We start from the raw sequence: 25136 nt of genomic DNA on the forward strand, positions 1-25136 counted from the left end.
AAAGTAATGAACACTCAGGGATACATAATTCTGTTCTTTTATTGTAAGGATTTTCCAGCAAAAGGAGCTAAATGAAAAAATGACAATTCATCCTGTTGCATAGCCATCTAAATAACGAATTGAGGTACGCAACAATCTTTTGGGACTTGGCTGTGACCACATGTCTTGGGCAAATTACTTATTTATAGCAATGGAGGCTCACCCTCCCCCCAATCGTAAACTTGACTAATAATTCACTACCACAAAACAATGGAATTGGGAGTCTTAAATTTAAATCTTACTAGTTATGTGACCTTAAGCAAATCACAAACCAAGTCTCAGCTTCTAGTTCCTAAAAATGAAAATAACATTTATTTGTCCACTGTATCTCACAGTGGTGCTATTAGGATTATACATGAGATGATATACACAAGAGTGATTTTGGGACGGGGATTTAGCTCAGTGGTTTCACCGCCTGCTGGGCAAGTGCAAGGACCCAAGTTCGATCCCTGGTTCCAAAAAAAAGAAAAAAAAGTGATTTGAAAACAAAACTGAGCTATAAAAATGTCAAGTCCTATTATTATCACAAATTCTACTGAATGGCCAAATATGCTTGGATATTTGTTTTTCACCATTCTCAAAACTAAAAATCCTCTAAATTATAGAAAAATTTAAAAAAGTGCTTCAATGTTTTTACATAGTAAAACATTCTATATGCATCTTTCTCACATTTGTGAAACTCAGATCTGCCAATTCTCTGATTACAAAGCAGTCAGCATAACTATACAAATCAGTACTATCCTGAGGGTGAAATCTGGAGTTTCAGTTACAGCTCAAGTCATTTCATTTCCCAAAGAAGAACAGAAATGGCCAAGAAACACAGGGAAAGATTTCAACATCACTAGTCATTCAAGAACGGAACATCAAAACCACAGAGACAACTTCCTGACACTAGGAAGGCTAAAGTAAAAAAGCAGACAATAACAAGTGTTAGTGAGGAACTGGAGAAATTGGAACCATCCGGCTCTGCTTGGGCATGTAAAATGGTACACTCAGAAGAACAGCTGGGGAGTTTCTCAAAAAGTTAAATGTAGAATTACCACTTTCACTTTCAGGCAGACTATCAAGAGAACCAAAACATATAGGCCAGAACACATATGTTCACACCAGCATTATTCATAACAGACAAAAAGTAGAAATAACCCAAAAATGACCATTATTTTGAATGATGAATCCTGATGAATGGATAAACAAAATATGGTATATCCATAAAATGAAATATTGTATAGCCATTAAAAGAAATGAGATACTGATGTAAGCTACATCATGGATAAGCCTTGAGAGCATTATGCTAAATTTAAAAAACCAGACCTGAAAGACCACATATTATATTATTCTGTTTACATGAGCAGAATTATATTATATAAAAGGCCCAAAATAGGCAAATCTACAGAGACAGAAAGTAGATTGGTAGTTCCCAGTGGAGAAGGGAATAAGAGTGTGGGGAATGACTGAGGTTTCTCTTTGGGGTGAAGAAAATGGTCTGGAACCAGACAGTGAGGTTAACTACATTATCTTTCGAATATACAAAATATCACTTAACCATACACTGTAAAAGGGTGAATTACGAAAAGAGAATTCCATCTCAACTTAAAAATGAGTGAAACCTAAGAACCTCTGCTTCCTTTGCCCAGTCCTGTGACAGGCACTCACATCCATCAGAGCTGCACCTTAAATCTCACCTGGACTCAGAAGCTATCTGACACTGGACCCCAGGTGGCCATTTCCAAATGACCAGAGTTCACAGGGATGACCACACTTATTTGGTCATCTTGAACTAGACACTTCAAACGAATGCTGGAGCCAGGTAAAACCTTTTTAACCATAAAGGAAGGTGGCAGCTGAGTCCATAAGAGCAACGGTCCAGGTAAATGGCGGTGTGTATCCAGTCCCGGATCTTTACACTTGGAACACTGTGCATCAATTAATTCCAGAGGGAAGCGTGACCTGCGTCCTCAGCTGTCTCCTGGAACCTCCCCTGTCTGTCTTCACACTGACTCACACTGGCCACACTCTGTAACATTTTTAAACAAAAACTGTACATATTTAAGGAACGTACACCACACAGAAGGATTACTGAAGTTGAGCTCATCGACTTCTCTCCCTTGACACTGCTGCCACTTCATGCTTCAGACCGGAGGCGGCTTCTCTAGGACCTTTCCTCCACTCTCCAAGACCGGTGCTCACATCTACCCTCTCCAGCTCCCGCTCAGCTGTCTCCCCCTCAGAAAACAGCACGTCCTCTGCTCCAAGGTACACTTAGGCATGTCCTGCACGCTTCCAGTGTCTAGCTCTGTCACACCTTCACCACTTGACCCCTCGTGGCTTTTCAGCCAGATTATAAAAGATCAGGGTATGTTACGTTGCAGCAGAACCCTGCAGGCTCAAGGACATGCTGTTTTTCCAACCCTTGTTTGGCCATCCTAGGAACACGACTACCACAAAGGACTTGTGAGTCCTCGGGAGGGACCTTTAGCTGCCTCGCTCTTGCATAGTGGGTAACACTGGGCAGGCTGAAGGGCGCCACTTACCACACAGTGGACACTATGTGGTCACCTTGTTCCTGAACACCAAAGTTTTAAAGACAAGAGTTCTGAATAGCTTGCAATGGCAGCTTTTTTTTTTTGGTACCGGGGATTGAACTTGGGTCCTTGCACTTGCACAGCAGGTGGCAAAAATCACTGAGCTAAATCCCCGGCCTCCTCAATGGCAGCTTTTAAGAATAAACTTTAAAAAAAAAAGAATAAACTTTTGCCATTTATTCTCACTTGCATATTTTTGCTCTGGAAATCAGACAAGAGAAGTTCTGCTCTGGCCAATTTCAGTTCACCTACTCTAATAAAAACAAAAATGAAATAGAAATCTATAATAATGAAAATATTTCTTTTGGTAATATCTGCGCATCACATTAGGATAAGTGAGAAGTATATGTAATAAAATAATGTATAACAGTTACAACTATTATTATTACTAAACGTCAGATATTGTACTACGATGTATGTGCTTTATATATATCATTTTTATTCCTCACAGTATTCCTAATACTGTAGGAAAATATTTTCTTACTAGAGAAGATGAGGAATTGGGGTTTTACAGAAGACAAAATGTGCCTGAGGCCAGCAATGAAACAAGGATTTAAATTCATGCTTTCCCACTTAATCTTTGTCTGTATTTTTCATACAGCTAGTTAATTTAAATGTCAATTCGCTTCAATAAAATATATACCATGTTGAGCAAAGCATTCACTATCTTTTAAAAATATTTAATGGATGAATTTGAATGGCAAGTTTTTGGGGTTTTTTTTTGAATGACAAGTTTTAATGTTTTCAAGTAAAGTAAAAAATTTTTGTTTCTAATTTAATCATCAATATTTATTTTTTTAGTAACAGAAATAACAAACTGCCAGAAACAAACATCCACATTTACCAAAAAAAAAAAAAAAACAAAAACAAACAACCTAAGAAGAGACCAAAGGGAATAAACTGTTAGTGCATAAACTTGAAAGACATTTCCAGTGAGAAAGTGTGCTCATATACTTTGTACCTGACATTTCTCTTACACAAGCATTTCACAATCTTTGACCTCACCAAGGGGGCCTAGAACAAGGACGTGTAGAGCTGCCAGGGTACGGAGACTCTCCAATCCCAAGCTCTCCACACAGACGAGGCCGGCTCCACAGCAGTTAAGAGGTTGCCTAATTCACACCATTGGTGCTGAAGAGCCAGTACTGACCTCCCGATTCCAAGGCCACCACACATTACTGTCAACTGTCCAAAGCAATAGGAATCTGCAAGCGACAGTTCCTTTTCCATAGTTAATTTTCCCTTACCCCCCAATTACAACTATATAGTATATGGAAAGTGATCTAAATGAAGTTTTTCAAGACACTACTTCTGGCCTTAAGTGAAATAAAATTATCATTAGTCAATTAAAAAAAATCAATCGACAAAATCAAATCAATCAACTCCATGTCCATTAGGAATAGGAACTGCTCAGGTGAGCCTAGGCCTGCAAATAGAAAGCTACCAGTCACAACTGCGCACATGTCTGCTTCCTTCTGCATTATGAAAGCCTCCAGCTCCTTATTACTCTGCCATTTCCTGTTGCACAAGACAAACAATGGGCAGACTGTCGCCACTGTTTCCATTAATTACACCACAGGCCAGGCAGCATTGATTACACATACTGGACATTCTGAAGTGATCTTGTTTCCTTTGTTCAAATAATGTATCTAAATGTCTCAATAAAGGAACAAATTTTATTGTTTTCAAGAGAATTAAGAGATACCAGAAGTGCAGGAATCTGAATTGCATCACTTAGTTTCAAAACTTCTGTGACTTGCCAGCTTCTCTTTATGCCTCCTTACCCTTGGCATTATGTCTAGGTAGCAAAGAAACCTCAAAACCTTTAAGCAGTTCCCAAAACATGGGAAAACCAGGCAGATCACACCCCCACCCCCATAAAGGCCTTCAAAGCAGCACTGAAAGTCAGCAAAGTAGGGAATGAAAAAGATCGAAGGTGAAAATAAAAACTCAAGGGCCGGGGATGTAGCTCAGTGGTGCTGCGCCTGCCTGGCAAGAGCAAGGTCCTGAGTTGGATCCCTGGTAGCACATATATACATACACACATACATACATAAATATTCAAGGGCAAAAATCCTGATCCTCTGTCTTCTAGGGAGAGCTTTCTTGGATTACAGGAGAGACAGGCATTTAGGGCAGTCAGCTTAGCTCTCTGACCTCTGTGACAGGTCCCTGCTCTGTAACAGGGCACAGTCACCCTTTTTCTCTGGCTGAGGATCCAGCACTCCACAGTTCCTCCAGAGCCCACCACGTGAGCCTTCCCTGGCTTCCCAGACTGTGCCCTTTTGTCTAGCTCCATGACAACACATCCTCTGAGTTACTTTCTTAAAAATATGATTGGGGGTATGGATGGAAATGTCACCCCAAACAGGTGGAACTGCTATTTTAAGAAAGTACATGTGGGATCTTCGGAGGTTTTTGCTTTTTTAACCTGGGGCTGCATCCTACAAAGGTGGCTTCTGAAATGTAAATGTGTGCTAGGATACCATGAAGGGACTACAGAGAGGGACACTGGACAAGGGGAAGTGAGTGTCAGGCATGAACAAGGAGAGGCGCTGGGAGGTAAAGAGCCTTTAAAGAACTGGAAAGAAAGGAAAAAGAACAGGCAAAGCCCAGCTGTGGAGGCTCAGTGTGGGCTTTCTCTAGACTTGATCCCACTTCTACCTGTAACAGCTATAGCCCTTGAACCTACTACCCTTCCAGCTATTTGAACCTCAGTTTATCTGTCAAATGTAGATGGTTAATACATGTAAAATATGTATTCTACACCCAGCAAATGTGTAAGCACATGAAAAACAGAGCTCAACAAAGGAAACCAGGATCGCTTTTCGTTTAGAGGCAACTGGCATCAGAGGCAGGACAGGACTGAACGGGCAAAGGCGGAGCAGTTCTAGCACAATAGAAGGCATGGAGTAGGGAGTAGAGCCCAGACGGCAGTCTAATTTTGTGGATTTTGGAGACTACAATCATGCAAGTGAATCTAAGTCTCAGCAAGGGCAAAAGGGAGGACCCCACCCCCACCCCACTCCTATATCCTTCTGCATCTCTTTTTTAGAATCATATTCACTGCTTTGGTGGCTGTTAGCACTTCTCAGCAAGTGACCTACATCTCTAAGCACAAAGCAAAATCAAGATCTTCAACTGAAATCTCCTGGCCTTTAGCGATCATGCTTAGCTAAAGGGAAGAACTCAAACTTTCAGACAGGTTTCAGACAGGGAAGGACAGAGAAAAGCTTAAGTACTTTAGTATATGAGAAGAAAGGATTACCAAAACTGTGTTCAAATTGTGCCACTAATGCTATTTCCCCAGAATATCATTTTGCAATCCCTTATGCGGCTTCCTGCATAAATGATTTTTACTCCCCCAAAGAATCCCACCTTTCTTTTACGTTGCTCCCTGGAGCCCTGCAGAGCACCTGCACATTCACTGGCCCCTTTGCTCTGGGCCGCAGTTTGGCTGTCACCATAGCTTTCTGCATGGCAATTTCCAATAACAACATGAGACAAGTGAGAAGCTCTGTCCACTCATGTGCACAATGGGGATTGTGCAGTTTCCCCAGGATGTCAACTCAAGTCTCATGACATTAGCATGTAGTCTGTCAGCATGGGCAGCAGAAAGGTAACAGCCACCTCAAGCTTTCAGGACACATCCTGGAGAAATCTTGGAATCCTTGAGTTCTGAAAGATGGTTTTTTGGGGCCGGGTATTTAGCTCAGTGGTTTCGCCGCCTGCTGTGCAAGCACAAGGACCAGAGTTCAATCCCCAGTACCAAAAAAAAATTTAAAAAAAAAAAGAAGAAGAAGAGATGGTTTTGAAAGGAGTACAGATCTCCGAGTGTACTCCCACCTAACAAGAGAGACACTAAATAAGTTAGGCATAGTGGCGCGTGCCTGTGATCCCAGCCTCCTTGGGGGCGTAGCTCACTACGAAGGGCCTGGGTTCAATCTCCAGTAACACACACACACACTTAAATTCAGAACATCCAGATAAGCACAGCAATGAAAACACTAATAATGTGTAGAATCTTGGTATGATTTTCATTGGTCAAAAAGTTAGATCAATTTCAAGAACAGTACAGACACTTACAGGGAGTTTCCTAGCTAGCTCTACACTAGCCAGTAGGTCTTTTATGTCAAAAGTTCCTTTCAAGGAAGGCCGTCCTTGGCCATCCTGTCTAAAATTTCTATCCCGATGACATTTCATCCCCCTTTCTCAACTCTTTCCTCTTTGTTTTCTCCAATGACAAGTCAAACTCTAGGTCTTGTGCATGTTAGACAAATGCTCTACCACTCATCCACATCCCTCGCCTCCTTCTCTCATTTAATTTTTAAATTCTTGGCATTTATTATCATCTTATATGCTATCAGTTTCACTTTTTACTTTGGTCTTTGGCCGTTTCCCCAGTGGAGTGTAAGATCAGAGTGAAGGACTTCGTCTGTTTTGCCCAGTGATGACTTCTTGGCACCTGCGATACAGCCGGGCGCACAGCTGCACTGCTCACAGATGAAGGGGGCTCAGGGAGGCACAGGTCCACACGGTCCTGAGGGCCATGTTCTACCTCTGTGAGCTCTATGTTTCCCAACAGGGAGACAGAACTCCTATAAGGCTCATATATTGTGAGAAACAACAACAATAATCCAAGTTGGAAAAAAAAAAAAGCAATGCATGTTCAAGATAGTGATTTGATAAAATATGGAAAAACAGAAGCAGGCTAAAAAATACTACCTATAATCTTACCACTAAAGGACAAGCACAATTACCTGTCATTTCCTTCTTTCTAATCTTTTATGAATATTTAACACAGTTGAAATCATATTGAAATATGTCCTGAGTTTGTTCACTCATTGTTTAAACCATAATTTCCCTAAAGTCCCTTGGTTTTCACTGGGAGGACTTAAACCAAAGGAAATTTAACACTAACCTTGTACCAGCCCTTCTGAATCTCAAAGGTGGAACACAGATAAATTTCAGTTCAAAGATGATACAGATGAGCCAGGCGTGGTGGCATATGCTTGTAATTCCAACACTCAGGAGGCTGAAGCAGGAAGACTGCTAAGTATGAGGCCAGCCTGGACTACACAGTGAGTTCAAGACTGAACTACACAGAGAGACTCTGTCTCAAAAAAAAAAAAACATGATATGGATGTTCAAAACTTAGTATACTTGTGAGCCCACAGGTGTGCTGCCCAGCTTCCTCTGGATTTAGCCGCAGCCGTGTGAGTCCTAAGCAGATGTGCACGCTTACACGTACAGCTTTGAAGACGCTCCTGGCTCTCTCTGGCAGCTGAATTCTGTCAGCACTGTGGTCTGTGGGGATGGCAGAGGGACAAGATGGAAGGCACCAGAGTCTCTGAGCTCAGAGAAGGAGGTTACCACAAATCTCTGCTTTGAACATGAGCAAGAAATAAACTTCTGTTGTATTTGAACCATTATAATTGTTGAGTCTATTTATAGCTGCATCCTAGCCTACCCTGCCTAATGCAACTCTCAAAACCTTTATTTTCTCCAAAAGAATAAGAAAGCTCATGAGTTAATGGGATGATGTAGCTGAATAATCTGTTAAACTGTTCATTTACCAAACATATTGTTTATTATATGTCAGACATTATTCTAGGCATTGCAGCTGGCATGTCAGCTTTCCTTTACCATAACAATATACCCATGATAAATCAATTATAAAGAGTAAAGGTTTATTCTGGCTTATAGTTTTGGAGCTCTCAGTGCATAACTGGTTGGCCCTGCTGCTTAGGCCTATCACAACAATACATCATGGCAGGAGCACAAAACAGAACAGAACTATGCTCTTCAAGGCCAGGACGCAAAAGCGAAACATTGCACACCTTAGGGTCCCACTACACCCTTCAAGGGTGTGCTCCAAATGGCCTGAAGACCTCCACAGGCCCGACTTTTAAAGGTCCCTCCATCTCCCACAGCACCATTCTGGGGACCTAGCCTTTAACACATGAGCTTTTGGGAGATATTCAAGATGCAAAATATAGCAGCAGAATGTTCAAATGTGCTGAAGTTCCTTTGTTCCCACTGAAGGTATACCAGAAAGGGAACATCTCTTCTCGGCCTTAGTTCTACTTCCATAACCCATGAGCCTTTAACAGTGCCCTCAGTGGTCTTAAGGGTTACAGGTGCTCTGGGGTTCCTGGGCCTCTAACGCACCCTGCCCTGGCAGACTGGAAGTGTAATGGAGACGGGGAGAAGGACAGGGGCTCCAGTGTCTGGCACAGGTGGCAAGCACTAAGAGAACTGGCAAGGCCAGTTGTCTAGGGGCACATCCAGGGCAGGCAAACTGGGTGAAAACGGGGCTGTTCACACTGCTCATACGCCACTATCCAGGTGTGGAGTTAAATCTCGTAGCAGTCAAATAACTGGGCTTTGCTAATAACACCTTGCCAAAAAACGCAGCCTACACTGCCAGCAGGCAAGTAATAAATGACACTAGGCCCACTTCCAGGATTTCTCTCTTTTGGCAGGATGGTGCTGGTGGAAAGGAAGTGTGGGGCCAGTCCCAAGGAAGCACTGTACAGCATAACTTACTGCCAGGTGAATCAGAATAAGCCCAATCCCCCATCTACATTTCCTGTCAGCCAAGGGACCAGTTGTATTTCTTACTGAAAAGAAAGGTTGCCCAAAGGACCGTTGGGGGAGAGGGGACTATAATTCATACTGTATAATTTCAATGTGAAATGTATACCAGAGTAATTTGGGTCCCTCCACTCCTGCCACAGTAACTTGTAAGACAGAAAGGGAGTACAGCATTTCCTTGAAGTGCCTTGCCTCATTATTTCAGCAAAAAGAAGTTGGGTATCTCAATGCTGTTGTCAAAAAATTTTAGTTTTAAAATAAGCACTCCTAACCCGTTTTATAATTTCAGGTTAAAAAAAAAAAAGCAGCATTTGATATTTGATGGAAGAATATGTTTAAAAGCAGCGACAGGAATCCAACAGTGTTGTTATTTAAAGGAGATTCAGCTCAAGGTAGCAGGCAGAGAATAAGCGCCACCAGGCCAAGGGTTCATGCTAACCAGTTTTCAATGAAGGACTTCAGAGGGGTGCTAAGGCCAGTGCAGATACTGATGCTCTGCACAACACCAGAACAACTCCCCAACTGTGTTCTGTGCCTTGGGTGGATGCACAGTGCAGGAAGTCGGGTCAAACACTTGGGAAATGGCTTCCGCAAGGTCTTAAACATGACAGCACTGTCGACAGAGAGAAACTCCTGGCCAGCTCTGGAGGGGCAGCTTTGTGCAGTCCTTCAAACACCAGCTGAGTGCCCACGTGCGCAAAAGGAGTAATTGCAAAGGAAGCGAAGGATTCCAAAGAAGCAGCACTTAAGTACAGGCTGAGCGGCCCTTAATCAAAATGCCTGGGCCCAGAAGGGTTTCAGATTTTGGAGACTGGGGATTTTGGAATATTTGCAGAGACTTTACCAGCTGAGCATCCCTAATCTGAAGTCTGATACTGTTTGAGAGTTGGGTCATTGCTCAAAAAGTTTTGAATTTTGGAACCTCTCGGATTTTGGACTGTTGGACTGGGGGATAGTCAATGTTGTAAAGTGGTAAAGAATACTGGCAACCATGGAGATTCATCTTCTAGTCTCATCTTAGACACTAGCTTGTAGAAAGACTTCAAGCAAGTCTCGAATAAGCTTTAAGGCCCTTTGCTTCCTTATCTGTGCAATGAAAATGCTGAACTCGAGAAGTCACATGGCTTTATAAGATTCTAACTCTTTCTCATCCACTCACTAGAAACCCCTTCCAATGCTTCTAATCAGTTCTTTCGAACACAGTATGCTTATCACTGCATCTAAGAATTAAAACACAGGGGTTATCAGAATTGTATCATGACTTTATTCTCACAGTGATTAAGCAAACACAGAGCAACTGTAACAAAATAAACCCAGTGCTTTATCTCAGTTAAGAATGTACTGCAATCTACAGACACATTCACCCACTGGCAAAAAGCACAGTGACCACGATCCGGGACAGAAGTTCTGCACGACTCAACCCCACCTTCCTGGGCTGTGTATCTGTGCCTTCCTTCCTCATGCCTTCCAACCCAGGGAAGAGCCCAGGTGGGGTGAATACGCTCCTTTCTCATCCGCCTTTAGCCAATCGTAATTCAAATGCTCGATGTAACCTATACCTCAGAGTGTCTCTGCTAGCTTGAATGATGAGGTACACAGACCACCACCAAAGTGAGAAGCGATGTATCCACAGCCTAGAAGCCAAGGACTAATCATCTGTCATCATCCATTTTTACATCTCTCAAGATCCATGTGCCCTGGGGAACCAGTTTGCTATTTATAAGGCAAACAAATCAGTTAAATATAAACATTCCAAAAAATTACTTTTTATTTATGGCATGAAAGAAACCACGTAGGACTTGAATGAAACTGCAGTGAACTAAAAAGCACCTTCCTCGCCCCTATTCAATTCTTTTATCACACAAGTTATTAAGAGCAGAGCTGTAAAATGGGTCAATATTTAGGCTGCTACTGTTACCAACAACTTCAGGTCAGGCTCAGTGGCCCAAACTGTAATCCAAGCACAATGGGAGGCTGAGGCAGGAGGACTGCAAGTCTACACCCAGCCTGGACAACATAGATTTACTGGGACCATGTCTCAAAATCTTAAAGGTCTGGGGATCTTACTCGGTATGAAGATCCTGGGTCTAATCCCCAATGCTGAATGATTCTCTAGGCTGCTGAACAGCCTTCATACTTAAGACACTAACAAGAGCTGGGCACTACAGTGGTCACCATATGGCAGGCCTGGTCCCAGGTACTTTATAAGAGTACCTTGTCTAACCCTCACAAAAACCTCTTCAAGGCAGATATTGTTCTTATGTCACTGAACAAAAGAGGAAACCGAGGCTCAGAAGGATTAAGTAACTTGTCCAAGGCCATGCAACTAGTTAGAGGCAGTGCCAGGATTGAACCCCAGCAGTGTGGCTCTCAAGTTCACATCTGAACCACTGGGCCAAACAAGACAAAGGCCTCGTACAAATCCCCCCACCCCCACCCCGCCCCGCCGGGCCCTTGATGCTTCCCTGTGCTCCCCACTGTGCTCATCACAACCCCAGCTCACTCACTGGAGGCAACGGCCCTGGCCCTGCTCTGATCCTCCCTGTTCTCGCAACACAGCCGCCCTGGCTCAAGCCCCTCCTCCGCTTGCCTCTTCCTCAGGGACTCCCTAAGAATCCCTTTTTCCTCCTTCACGTTTGATCTTGTCTTTCTGCCTCTTCCCCTCAGCCTGTAAACATATTCAAGAGTAGTACCTGTAAAACAATAACAATGAGAAATAAAAGTAAAAACATGAAAATCCCTTTTGATCTTCATTCCCTTTTTAATTGAACGGAACTCCAGCCACTATCTCACTTTGTAACTCTGGGCAAACTGCTCTAAAAGGCTTCGATTCCTGTATCTAAATAATGAGAGCACAGATCAAAGAGCCTGTAAAGTCCTTCCAACTCTCAGAATTCTGTGCTCTTTAATGCAAAGAAGATTTCTTTGAGCATATTTACCAGAACTCAAGCCAGTTTCTTCACTGTCCTGTAGCCCTGAAATTAATTTTCTTTTAAGACCATCAAGCTGCTCCCCACTACCATGCCATCTCCCTCTGAATTCATTTCTCAAATCCTGGTTTTAAGGGCCAGCTTAACCCCAACTGCTCTGGGATGTCCCAACCTTTAATGCCCACAGAACTCCAGTTAAGCACTCTATTCACAGTGCCGTAGCTTTCGTATTTTTTGCTGGGTGCCTTCATTCTCTCACTCAGGCTAAGCTGTCAGAGAACAAGGACAATGTCACATCTCTCCTAACCCCCAATGAACCTCCCACTAAGTGAGTCCGCAGCACCAGATGCTCAGCAATGCTTGGCTGGCTGACCGAGGCCATGCCAGAGCCATTAGAGAAACTAGTGGTCAAGGTATACTCCAACCACTATGGAAATCAGTATGGAAATTCCTCAAAAAAACTAAAAATAGAAATTCCATTCGACCAAGATATTTCCCTTCTAAGAAATATCTTCCCAAAAGAGTTAAAGACATTCTATAGTGATACATGCATACCCATGTCTACAGCAGCATAATTCATAATAGCTCAATTTTTGAAGTAGCCTATATGTCCAGCAACAGGTGAATGGATAAAGAAAATGTGGTATTTATATGCAATGAAATACTTCTCTGAAATAAAGAATAAATCTGAGTCATTTGTAGGAAAACAGACGCACTGTGAAACCCTAATATTAAGTAAAATAAATAAGACACACAAGCTTAAATATTACATAGTTTCTCTAATATGAGAAATCCAAAGTATAAATACATTAAAGAGAAAAATAAAAAATAAATAATAGGAAACAGGGAGATACGACTTTTGCAAAAAGGAAGGGGACCAAAAGATAGAGGGTGGGGCACAGGAAGAGAGGAGAAGGTTATGTAAAAAGAAGATGTGTTAATGTATACATTTCAACTGCCTGTGATGAATGCAATCACTATGCACTGCAAATACGGACTAATAAAAATACAGACATTTTACAGGACATTACAAGACTGTGAAAGCAACTCCCTTCATTTTTTTAAACTTCCCCTTCACATGTACAAATCTGTAAACATAAAACTTTTTTGGGGGGGGTACCAGGGATTGAACTTGGGACCTTGCGCTTGCGAGGCAGGTGGCGGAACCCCTGAGCTAAATCCCTGGCCCCCCATCATAAACTTTTAATTCAAGAGCATCATCCAAATTTAACACCAGGAACATGTAGCTATCTTTGACTTTCTTTTATCTGATTCAGAAATGCTTACGGCCATGTTTTCTTTTGATCTGAAGTGAAGTGACCACAGTAGCTGTAATTTTGGGCATTTGATCCAGGTTCTACAACTCTACTTAATACATACTCTCCATGGTTACTAAGTTCCCATACTTGTCAACACTTACAGCATTGTGCTACTTTCTCACACTTCTAACCAAATTTTCAGGAAACATCTGGAATAATACCAGAGACTTGGTGTTTGATCAAAACTACATCCTTTGCCTCATTCATTTGGAAGTGACTAATTTCAACCCTTAGGTTTACCCCAAGTATGGATGTGTACGACTCAGGAGCTTGCTAACACCAGCAGAGACACAATGGACACATTAAATTACCAATGGAAACTCTGAAACGGTGTTCACATCCTCTGCCCTGACAGAGCTGAGGTATTGCACAGTACTGTGAGTACTGTTCTCTGTTTTGCAATAATCCTGGTTAACTACAGATTGAGTATCTTTTATTCAAAATGCTTGGGACCAGAAGTGTTTTGGATTTTGGAATATTTACATATATATAATGAGGTGTTTGGGGGATGAGACCCAAGTATAAACACAAAATATATTTATATTTCAAATAAACTTTGTGTACATAGCCTGAAGGTAACTACACAATATTTTTAGGGTAACCTGCAACTCACCACCTGAGGGCAGGTATAGAATTTTTCACTTGTGGCATCATGTTGGTACTCATAAAGTTTTGGATTCTGGAGTATTTCAGGTTTTAGAATTTTGAAATTAAGGATCTTCAACTTGTGCTGACTATTCAAAGGCAACCCAAAGACCCTCAAACAGGACTTTAAACTCACTCCAATATTATAAAACGACAGCTCCAGAACACTGGTTTTCAATTCTGGCTAAACACTGGAAGCAGCAGAAGAGGTCCTAAATGCCAGTGCCCACTTCCCCTTCCTTCTCTCATTGCCCCCACAAAGATTCTAATCTGACTGGCTAGGAGTGAAATCTAACCATCAGGATTTTCTGAAAGCACCTTAGCTATATACTGCATGGATTAAGGAATCACTGTTAAGTGTATCAGCTGTAACAGCTATAAATATAGCACTGTGGCTACATTTTTTAAAAAGGAATTCCATGTTAGCAGGAAAGCTGGTGAAATTTAAATAAAGTCTCTATTTAGCAGTATTGTACCAATGCTAATTTCCTAGTTTTGATCAACTATACTAAGGTTATATAAGATACTGACTTTGAGAGAACTTTCATAAGGAATATTCAGGTTCTCTCTGAATTATTTTTGTGACTTTTCACTAAGTCTAAAATTAATTCAAATTAAAAAGTTTTTTAAATGTTAAACATTTATTTTTAAAATTAAATTTGTTTTCAACTAATACATAAAACAACAACCGCACATATTAGTGGACTAATGTAATGTTTCAAGGCATGTATACACTGTATAGTGTTCACATCAGGTTAAACCATCTATCTCCAAAAAAGGTTTTACTTTAAAGAATCTTTACTTTTAAAAAATACATACATAAATATTTCCAAATGAAACAACACTCTGAAACAGACTAATTGGGAAAGTGGCAGGGAGGAAGTGAGGTTTGGATGATACAGGAGTGTGCACAACTGATGAATGCAGTAACTAGGTGATAAGTACATGAAACTTCAAGGTATTAGTCTTCTTCAGGGTATGTGCAAAATTTCCCATCACCTACACCCTGGAGGGACAAAATCTCAGGTGATCCTAACACTTACCTACGACCAAGAAACACTATTGTATAAGGAGCTCTGTCTGGTATTAGCAGCTGCTGAACGCTTTACCCAGCTCTCTGACTCTTGAGTCAATCACTTCATCTCTCTGTACCACACTTTCCTAAATTGCAAAATAAGATACGGATCACAGGACCTTTTTTAAAAAGGCAATTTATTATTCTAGAATCATCTGAAGGCCAATGTCAGAGTTAACTTCTAGCACAATAGAAAAAATACTCAACTCTTATGTCTACAAGAACATTTCCAAATTAATGTCCTAAAAAACTTTACTTCTATTGCTTCTCAGCCTTTTGGCTAAGATCAAGTGAAAAACTTTACTTCTATGGAATGTTAGAGATATTACCTAAGATAAGGGTTCTGAGATCAAGTAAATTTGAAAAGTGCTGGTTCTTTTATGTAAGCTACTTAAAAACTTTAAATAACATGCATTATCCCTCTCCAAGGAATGGTAACAGAATGTGAAAACAGCCTAATCCTCTTTACTTGGGACTAGTCTTTGTAGAAGCTACTATGGAAAACAGTGCTTTAGACCAATGTTTCCCAAATCCTACCTAATGAAGAGGTATTTGTATTTTTTGGTAAACTTATGAAACAATTATTCAAAGACCACACCTTATACCTACTGAGAGGAGGAGAGAACCCAACATGCAAACAAAAATACCCAAGTGAGTGGGGCATGGTGGTACAGGCTTGTAATCCCAGCACTCTTAAGACGCTAAAGCAGGAAGATCACAAGTTCAAACCCAGCCTGGACAGCTTAGCAAGATCCTATCCCAAAATTAAAGGGGAGCGGGGGAGGTGTTGGGGAATTCCTAGCCATGGAACTCAGGGCAAAGGTCTTGGGTTCAATCTCTAGTACCACCAAAAAAAAAAGTTATTGCTGATACATGGTGTTTGGGGATCAGCATTCTATAGACCATACTACAGCAAAGCCAAGTTTATAATATTCGAAAGGCCACATCAATTCCAAACAATATGAAAGGTCTTACTTAACAGTTTTCAAATACTAGTATTTAATCCACGGGAGAAGAGTATCTATATGCATATGAAATTTTATAAAGTATTAAAACATTAGAAGTGCTGGGCAGTTTAAATCTGTTAATATAACTAATGACCACTTCATAACGTTAAGGATAAATGATCTCTATTATTAACTGAAAAGTGATTTGTGGCTCTGTGTCTCCATGTCCATCTTCTTTTTCTTTCTCTATTTTTTTTTTTTTGTACCAGGGATCGAACTCGGGACCTTGTGCTTACAAGGCAGGCGCCAGAACCACTGAGCTAAATCCCCAGCCCACATGTCCATCTTCTTTTACCAGAATTAATGACCAGGGCCATTCCGTTAAATTCAGGGAGTGCCATTCCTACACGTGGCTTCACGACAGAGTTCCTGACCTTTCCCTTATATAATACTACCTCAAGTATCAGGAAAACTTAATTGGTAACTCTGGAAACTATATTTACTCATACCCTGATGCTCCTAGAACTATGCCATTCAGTGACCTGGTCAATGATACATTTTAGTGCTTAAAAGAAGAACCTACTTACGGTTATTGGTAATTATATAACATTTGTACTGAGTTCTTTAGTTCACTAAGTATTTTCCCATGAATTACACTGTGTCTTTCCTCACAAAAGCCTGTGGGCTAAGTAGGCATAATTATTTCCATGCAACCAGTAAGAACTACTGAGCTTTTCATGTGCTAATACAGTGAAAAATGTAACCGAGGGGGATGTCAAGGCTCCTACTTTCAAAGAAATAATAAACTTCTAGGAAAGAAAATATAAATTATATACAAGAAACAGCTAAAGTCAACTCAAAGCTATAATGTTAGCTGAGCAAATTAGCATGGCAGGACACATACTAACAATAGCTAACACCTACTGAGCAATTTCATTGTCACTCAACCCTTGTGTTAAGTTAGTACTATTAGCCTCACTTTCATGAATAACCTGAGGCAAAAAGAAGTTTAAGCAGCCTGCCCAACCAAACCAGTAGCAAGCCAGGATTTAAACTCCCGGCTGGCCTGCTCTGTGGACCACTCTTCTCATTATCACATTTTACCACTAGGAAAGAATCTCCTCAAACCAATGGAGACAAACATCACCTCTTAGATGGAAAATGGCTGGGGATCACTGGCTACCTTGTCCAGTAGAAGAGGAAACAGAAGTTACAGAGACTCAGCGATGCTCTGTCCCCAAGTACATTACCTCCTTTATTCGTTTAATCAAAGCATTCTGATCAAAAGCTACTGCCTCCGCACACTGGTGCAGGTGATCCTGGTACCGGAGGCAGAGCTGCAACACCTGCTGAGAATCCAGTTTCTCCAATTTGGTATTTGTGGGGGATGTCTGGCCACTCAACAGCCCTGCAACACAGAAAAAGAGAATGAAATGAAATGAAAGCTTCTGCTAATAAATTTGTGAATAAAACTGGTATAATGAGTTCACTGAAGGGAGAGGATAAAATTGAATCTTGCATCTTTTGGTGTACGCTAATCATCCCAACTATCACTTACGGAGTATCTGTCACCTGGCAACCACTTTTGCCAAGTGCAACATTCCTGTGCATTATTTTTCACATTCATATCCTGGAAAATAAGGCATTGCTTGCCTCAGTTTACAGATGAGGCAGCCAAGACGAAGAGGGACTCAGTGACTCCCAAAGTCTTGTAGCTAATGAACTGGTTCCCCAAGACAGAGCTCCGATCTTACCATGCTACCAGTACTTTCAGGTATTAGGAATATAAATCCCGTTCTTGGCTAGAAGTTGTATTAATTTCTTTTAGTAATTAAAATGGTGGTCTGAAAAACTGAGAATATTGTAAAATGTGTAGGAAAACTAAGAGGAGATTCTAAAATGAAAAAATTTAACAAGTAAATGGGCTGTCAAAACATGGCCAAACTCATTCTTTACACTTTCTTTCAGCAGCACTTTAGTAATATAACTATTAAACTCCTCTGAATTCAACACAAGATAATACATTTTCAAAGCCTTTCATATATAATTACCTGATTTTTCTTTCTAGAACAGGATAAAATTATTAGCATTTACAGAAGAATCAAGCCAGGTGCACTGGTGCATACCTGTAATCTCAGCACTTAGGGAGGCTGAAGCAGGAGGATTGCAAGATCAAGTCTGATTTAGGCAACTCAGTGAGACCCTATCTCAAAATAAGAGAAAGGAAAGAAAGAAAGGGGGGAGGGAAAGAGAGAAAGGAAGGCAGAAGGGAGGGAGACAGGCGGGGCTGGCATGTACAATAGCTCAGTGGTAGGATCCCCCTGGGTTTCATCCCTAGAACCTCAGAACCCCACACAGACAGAAAAACAAGAGGAAGAATCAACGAGGGGCTAAGTGACTTCCCCATAGTCACAAAGCAAAGCCCTGACTAGAACCGAAGCCTACTGACTTGCGGCCAAGTGCTCACTCCCAACGCATCAGTTCTCAAACTTTTGGGTGTGAAAACCCTTTTAAACTCTCAGAATTCACTGTGGGCTGCAAAGAGCTTTCATTTCTGTGAATTAAATCTAGTTATTCACCTATTAATTAAACTTGAGGAAATTCCTAATATTAATTCATTTAAAAATAACACCATTACAAATAACATATTTAAAGAAAAACAGCTATATTTTCCAAAACAAAAAAAGATGAATGCCAATGGTTTATATTTTTCTCTCTGTAATGTCTGCCTTAATGGAAAATAGCCAGATTCTCATATCTGATTCTGTATTTAATCTGTTGCTGTTCACCTCATGAAACTTCCAGAAAACTCTACAGCTGACATGTAAGAGAACAGGAGTGACTTGCAAATAATGTGCAAGTATTATTGCCAAGAAAGATTTGACCTCAGATAGTGGCCAGCAGGGCCTCAGGGTCTTAAACAGTCATTCCCCTCCCACATTCTGAGAACCAGTAAGCATGCCACCCGTCTCATACTAGGGCCAGTGCTGCAGCACAAGGTACATTGAAATACAGGTGACAGCTGGGCAGATCTGAGCCTAACTGGGGCAGACTCACCCCATCAAAGCTTATCTTTGGGACCCCCCCCACTGCAGTCTCCCAAGAACCAATTTCAACCCCTCACTGCTCTGACGCACTGGAGCATAAGCCAGTGATTTCGACCCCACAGATGGCTGACAGGATGGGCTCCCCAGAGAAGGCTCGACCATGCTTCTCAGTGCTCAGATCTTTCCTGGACCTGAAGAGCAGAGCTGGAAGCTCCACATGGCACTGCCAGCACCAAGTCCTTGGCTGATCCACTGCTGTCCTAACACAGGAATGCGTCAGTTACTTGAACCAAACCTATATCCAGGGAGTACCTTGGAGGAATCTAGAAGTAGTATAAAGAGGGATTTATTTTTTTAACTGAAATTTTAACACAGTGAGACCTGTGTACTCTTTACCCAGTGTCCCACAATGATAACATCTAATATATCATAACCAGGATCCTGACATTGATGCAATCAACTAATATTTAGATTTCCCCATTTTACTTATATTCATTCATGTATTTAGTTCTATACATTTTTTTCATAAGTGTAGGTTCATGTATTCACCATCAGTCAGATTCTAGAAGGTTCCATCACATAAAAATGTTACATAAATGGAATAATACAGTATATAACTTTGGAGTCTGGAATTTTACCAACATAACAGATTAGACATTTTTATTTTGCAGGTCCGAGGCAGCAGACATTTCTATACATCATTGATGTACCAATAATTTGTTCTTTTTTATTTCTGAGTAGTATTCTATAGTTTGTATATACCAGAGTGTGTTCAAGCATGGACCCACTGAAGGACACGTAGACCGTTTCTATTTGGGGGCTATTACAAATAAAGTATCTATGAGGAGTCATATACAGGTCTTTGTGTAAACATAACTTCTCACTTCTCTGGGACAGATGCCCAAGAACACAAGTGCTGGGTCATATGATAATTCCATGTCTAGTTTTATAAGAAAATGCCAATTTCCCAGAGTGTTTGTAGAAAAAAATGGGAAAATTTCAGACTAATAAATCTAACAAAATTATCAATAGATAGCCTATCATTGGCAAGGAATGTAGGTCCAGGAAAGCAAATGGGGGAAAGTCTCTGCTGTCAGTCTAAGAGTGAAAAAAGAAGAGGTAGAAGGCACCAAGGAAAGAGGAATGAGTGATTCTGTGCCATCAATAGTGGGCCATGATAATGCTATAAAGAAAACATGGATAAATTCAACAATAGCAACATGCTTCATGGCACAAAAACAAGTTAAACAATCTGAAAACCTGGGGAAAATATTTGCAACTCACATCACAAAGGGGAATCTTAATATATGAAGAGTTCCTAGTAAATGGCCAAAAAAGAAAAATGAACAGAGGATATGTAAAAACATTTCACACACACAAAAAACAAAACAGAAGTATCAATGCCTTAATCATAAGATGCACAACTCTTATAAGAAAAACAAATTAAAACTGCATTGCACACCACTCAGGAGGCTGGGGCAGGAGGATCACAAGTTCAAGGCCAGCCTGGGCTACACACTGAGTTCAAGGCCAGCCTGAATGACACAGAGAGACTCTGTCTCAAAACACAAAAATACAAAACAAAACAAAAATTTCATTACAGGCCCATTTTTCACCTGTCAAATTGGTAAAAATCCAAAATCATGAAAAGTCTGCCATAGGTGGCACCATGAGGAAACAGGCTTTGCTGACTGATGTGTAAATTGTTAACACTGCTATAGAGGGTACTTTGGTGTGGATGCAGCAATTTCACTACTAGGGATTTACACATATGTTACCATGCATGCTAAATGACATGTAATGTCCATATAAGAATGTTTACTGTGGCAGGGATAGTCACAGCAAAAGGTCAGCAAACGCCCCAATGTCCACCAATAAGAGGCATAAATCAAAGTATATCCACAAATGATATTAACCTATAAAAGAATGAAAAAGCTCTCCAAGTACTCACACAGAAAAATCCCCATAAGATATTAAATAATACAAAGTATATATAAAATGCTTGGAATGTGTCATCATTGTGTAAAAATGGGAGGGGTGCAAGTAAGTAAAAATGTATGCTCAAATTTACTTATTTTTACATAAAGAACTAAGAAGTGATAAGAATTAGACAGGGAGCAAAGATAGGGAGAGAGACCCTGATAGTATACTTCTAACTTTTTTCCCCAGAGTACTGGGACCTGAACCCAGGGCTTCTGTCTTGGGGTCAACCATGGACCGAATCCTCTAAAAACTGTGTAAAATAACCACCTCCTCCTTGGTGTCATCCACTGGTCTGTATGTGTTTTTATACTAGTATCACATTATTTGTATACTCTAACTTTGTAGTATATTTTGTTTTTGTTTTTTGGTACCGGGGATCGAACTAGGGACGTTGTACTTACGAGGTGGTAGAACCAGTGAGCTAAATCCCCAACCCTTTATAGTACATTTTCAACAGAAGTACTGTGATACTTCCAGCTTTCTTTGTTTTTGCTGAGACAAAAGGTCTTCTAGGACACAGCTACTCTAGGCCTTTGTAGTTTCAATTTTAGAATTAGTTTTTCTCCTGTAAAGAATGTCTTTGGTATTTTGATAGGAAACACACTCAATCTATAGATAATTTGGATGGTATATTTTAGCAACATGAATTTTTAAAATCCATGAACATGGGATGTCTTTCCATTTTTGACTGTGTATCTTTCTCAATATCTTTCATCAGTGGTTTGTGATTTTCACTGTGGAGATCATTCACTTCCTTGGTTAAACTTATTCCTTTAAAAAAATTTTTGGTAGCTATTGTGAATGAGATTTCTTAGCAATTTCATTGTTGTTGTATAAAAATGCTCTGGGAAGCTGAGCAAGTTCCAGGACAATCAGGGCAACTTATGACTTAGCAAGACACTGTCCCCCCCCCCCAAAAAAAAGCGCAGCAGCAAGATATATCATGTACTGGTACAAATTCCCTATAAGTGCTATCATTATATCTAAAACATACCAATAAATGTTTTTCTAATAAAAATTTAAGAAGTATTCATATTTCTGGACAATGTATAAAAATATAATATTGTAACATTCAACAACTGAAAAGAGTGAGAACTGACCAGTAAAAGGGCATTTTTTTGTATGCTACTGAAGTCAGGCTGGTATAAATTAAAATTGGAGCACTGTAACTTTAGGATATCAAACACAGCCCTCATGATAACCACAAAGAACACAGCTATAAAATATACACAAAAGGAAATGATAAAGGAATTTAAATGTTTCACTATTCAAAATCAACTAAACACACAAGACAGCAATGTAATGAATGAGGGACAAAAATGCTATAAGGCAGTAGTGGTGAACCTATGGCCCATGTGCTGCAGTCAACTATTTGTTATCATTTAATGCTCTAAAAGGTTTGCCATCACTGCTATAAAGCATACAGGAAACAAACAGCAAAATTATTACATAAGTCCCACTTACCAATAATAACTTCAGTGTGCACAGATTAAGCACTCCGATCAAAAGACAGAGATTGGCAGAATGAAAAAAAAAATGATCCAACTACACGCTTGCTTCCAAGAGATGCATTTTTACATCCACAGACACAAAGTTGAAAATGAAAGGATTGGGGGTGAGGGGTATTCCATGCAGACAGTAAACAAAAGAAAGCAGAAAGCAGGGGTAACTATACCAATATCAGACAAAATATACTTTAAATCAAAAAAGATTAAAAGACATATATTAATAAAAGGTTCAATACACCAAGAATTACAGCTTCACACATAATGACAGACTATCAAAATTTATGAGGCAAAAACTGACAAAATTGGAGAGAGAAGTAGATCTGTAATAATAACTAGAGACTTCAATAGCCCACTTTCAGTACTGGAGAGAACAACCAGAGACAAAATAAGTAAGAAAGCAGCATGAGTAAAAGAGCAACTCACAATAAAACAACTAGATCTACAAGATAAAAAAACTCTCTTACAGCCACAGAATATATATTCTTCTCAAGTGCACATGGGACATTTTCCAGGATGTGACCATGTTAGGTTACAAATTGAGTCAATAGATTTTACAAGATATACATCATACAAAGTATCTTCTCCCACAACAATGAGATGAAATTAGGAATTGTAACAGAAGGCAAACTGGAAAACCCACAAATTTGTGGAGGTTAAACATCACTCTTAAGCAATTTGTCAGAGAAGAAATCACTAGGGAAATTTTGTAATACTTAGAGATAAATGACAATAAAAATACAACACACCAAAGTTTAGGAGATGCAGTAAACTGTAGTACCGAGGAATTTTATAGCTACAGTACACATGTGTAAACCCAGCTCTCTGGAAGGCTGAAGGAAAAAGGATCACAGTTTTGAACACAGCTTGAGCAATCTGGAGCTTAGATTCTGTCCCAGAATTAAGGGAAAAAAGCTGAGAATGCAGCTCAGGAGCCCGGGTTCAATCACTGGCGGGGGGGGGGGGGGGGCGGCTTACATTAAAAAAAAAAAAAAAAAATCTCAAATCAGCAACCTAACTTTACAATTTAACAATCTAGAAAAAAAAAAAGAACTAAACCCAAAGGTAGCAGGATAGAATTAATGAAGATTAGAGACTTTAAAAATAGGGAATAGAAAAAGAGTGAAACTATCAACAAAACCAAAAGTTGATTCTTTGTAAAGATCATCAAAATTAACAAATCTTTTTTTCTAGAGAAACTAAGAAAAAAGAACTCAAATTACTAAAATCATTCTTTTGCTTTGTTCTGTTGACACTGGGGATCATATTCAGGGCTTGGCACATGCTAGGCACTCTACCACTGTGCTATACCTCCACCCATCAAAACATTTTAAAAATCAAAAATTATAGTGGGACTACTATCAGCTCTTTGGAAATAAAAAGGTCTTTAGGGCTGGGGATTTAGCGCAGTGGTACCATGCCTGCCTCACAAATGCAAGGTCCTGAGTTCGACCTCCAGTACCAAAAAAAAAAGTTTCTATAAGTCTTTTTATATATTATGAGTAACTGTACAACACTAACTTTGAACAACCTAGATAAAATTAAATTCCTAGAAACACAGAACCTAAGACTAAACTGCAAAAGAAACAGAAAAATCTGATTTGACCATAACTACTAAGGAAATTGAATAAATAAAAATCTCCAAAGCCCTGAATATAACAGTTTCAGTGGTGAATTCTATCAATCATTTAAAAAAAAGAACTGGCATTAAATCTCAAAATTCTCTTCTGAAGAGGACGGAACACGCCCTAATTCAACTATGAGGCAATTATACCATTATCAAAGCCAGATAGACACCACAAGAAAACTACAGACTAATGTATCTATGCTTTTTTTTTTTTGGCACCAGGGATCGAACTCGGGACCTTGCGCTTTTGAGGCAGGCGCCGGAACCATTGAGCTAAATCCCCAGCCCTGTATCTATGAACACTGATGGAAAAATCCTCAACAAAGCAATAGCAAATTAAATTCAGGGGGATATTAAAAGGATTATAGGCCAGGGATTTAGCTCAGTGGTTTCGCCACCTGCTGCGCAAGTGAAAGGACCCGAGTTCAATCCCTGGTACCAGTAAATAAATACATACATACATACATAAAAGGATTATATGCCATGACCAAATGAGCTTATTCTTGGAATGAGATGATTCAACATATGAAGATCAGTGTGATATACCACATTAAAAGACTGAAGGGAAGAAAAAACACATGATCATCTCAATTGATGCAGAGAAAGTATTTGACAAAATTCAATACCCTTGCTTGGTTAAAAAACCACTCAGTTAACTAAAAATAGAAAGAAATTACTTCAGCATAATAAAACCTGTGACGAGAAGCTCACAGTAAACATCACACTCAGTGTGAAAAATTGGGCCTGGGAATTAGCTCAGGGGTGGAGTGCTTGCCTAGCATGTGGAAGGGTTTTGGGGCAGGGGTAGAGGACAACTAAACTAAAAAGCTTTTCCACTAA

General features: G+C 40.1%; 1 protein-coding gene across 2 annotated transcripts in view; it reads right to left on the reverse strand.

Annotated features, from left to right (window-relative positions):
• The window catches only part of Borcs5 (BLOC-1 related complex subunit 5), an 86387-nt gene that overhangs the window by 12055 nt on the left and 49196 nt on the right, over positions 1 to 25136 (reverse strand). For both annotated transcript variants that reach the window (XM_004845869.3, XM_004845868.3), the window contains exon 3: positions 17385 to 17542. In XM_004845869.3, the coding sequence (XP_004845926.1) occupies positions 17385 to 17542 (158 nt within the window). The remainder of the gene's footprint in view (positions 1 to 17384; positions 17543 to 25136) is intronic.

This window comes from Heterocephalus glaber, unplaced genomic scaffold, assembly GCF_053883595.1.
Source record: "Heterocephalus glaber isolate CG9 unplaced genomic scaffold, H.glaber_assembly_v1.0 deba00001444, whole genome shotgun sequence".
Lineage (NCBI taxonomy): Eukaryota > Metazoa > Chordata > Mammalia > Rodentia > Bathyergidae > Heterocephalus > Heterocephalus glaber.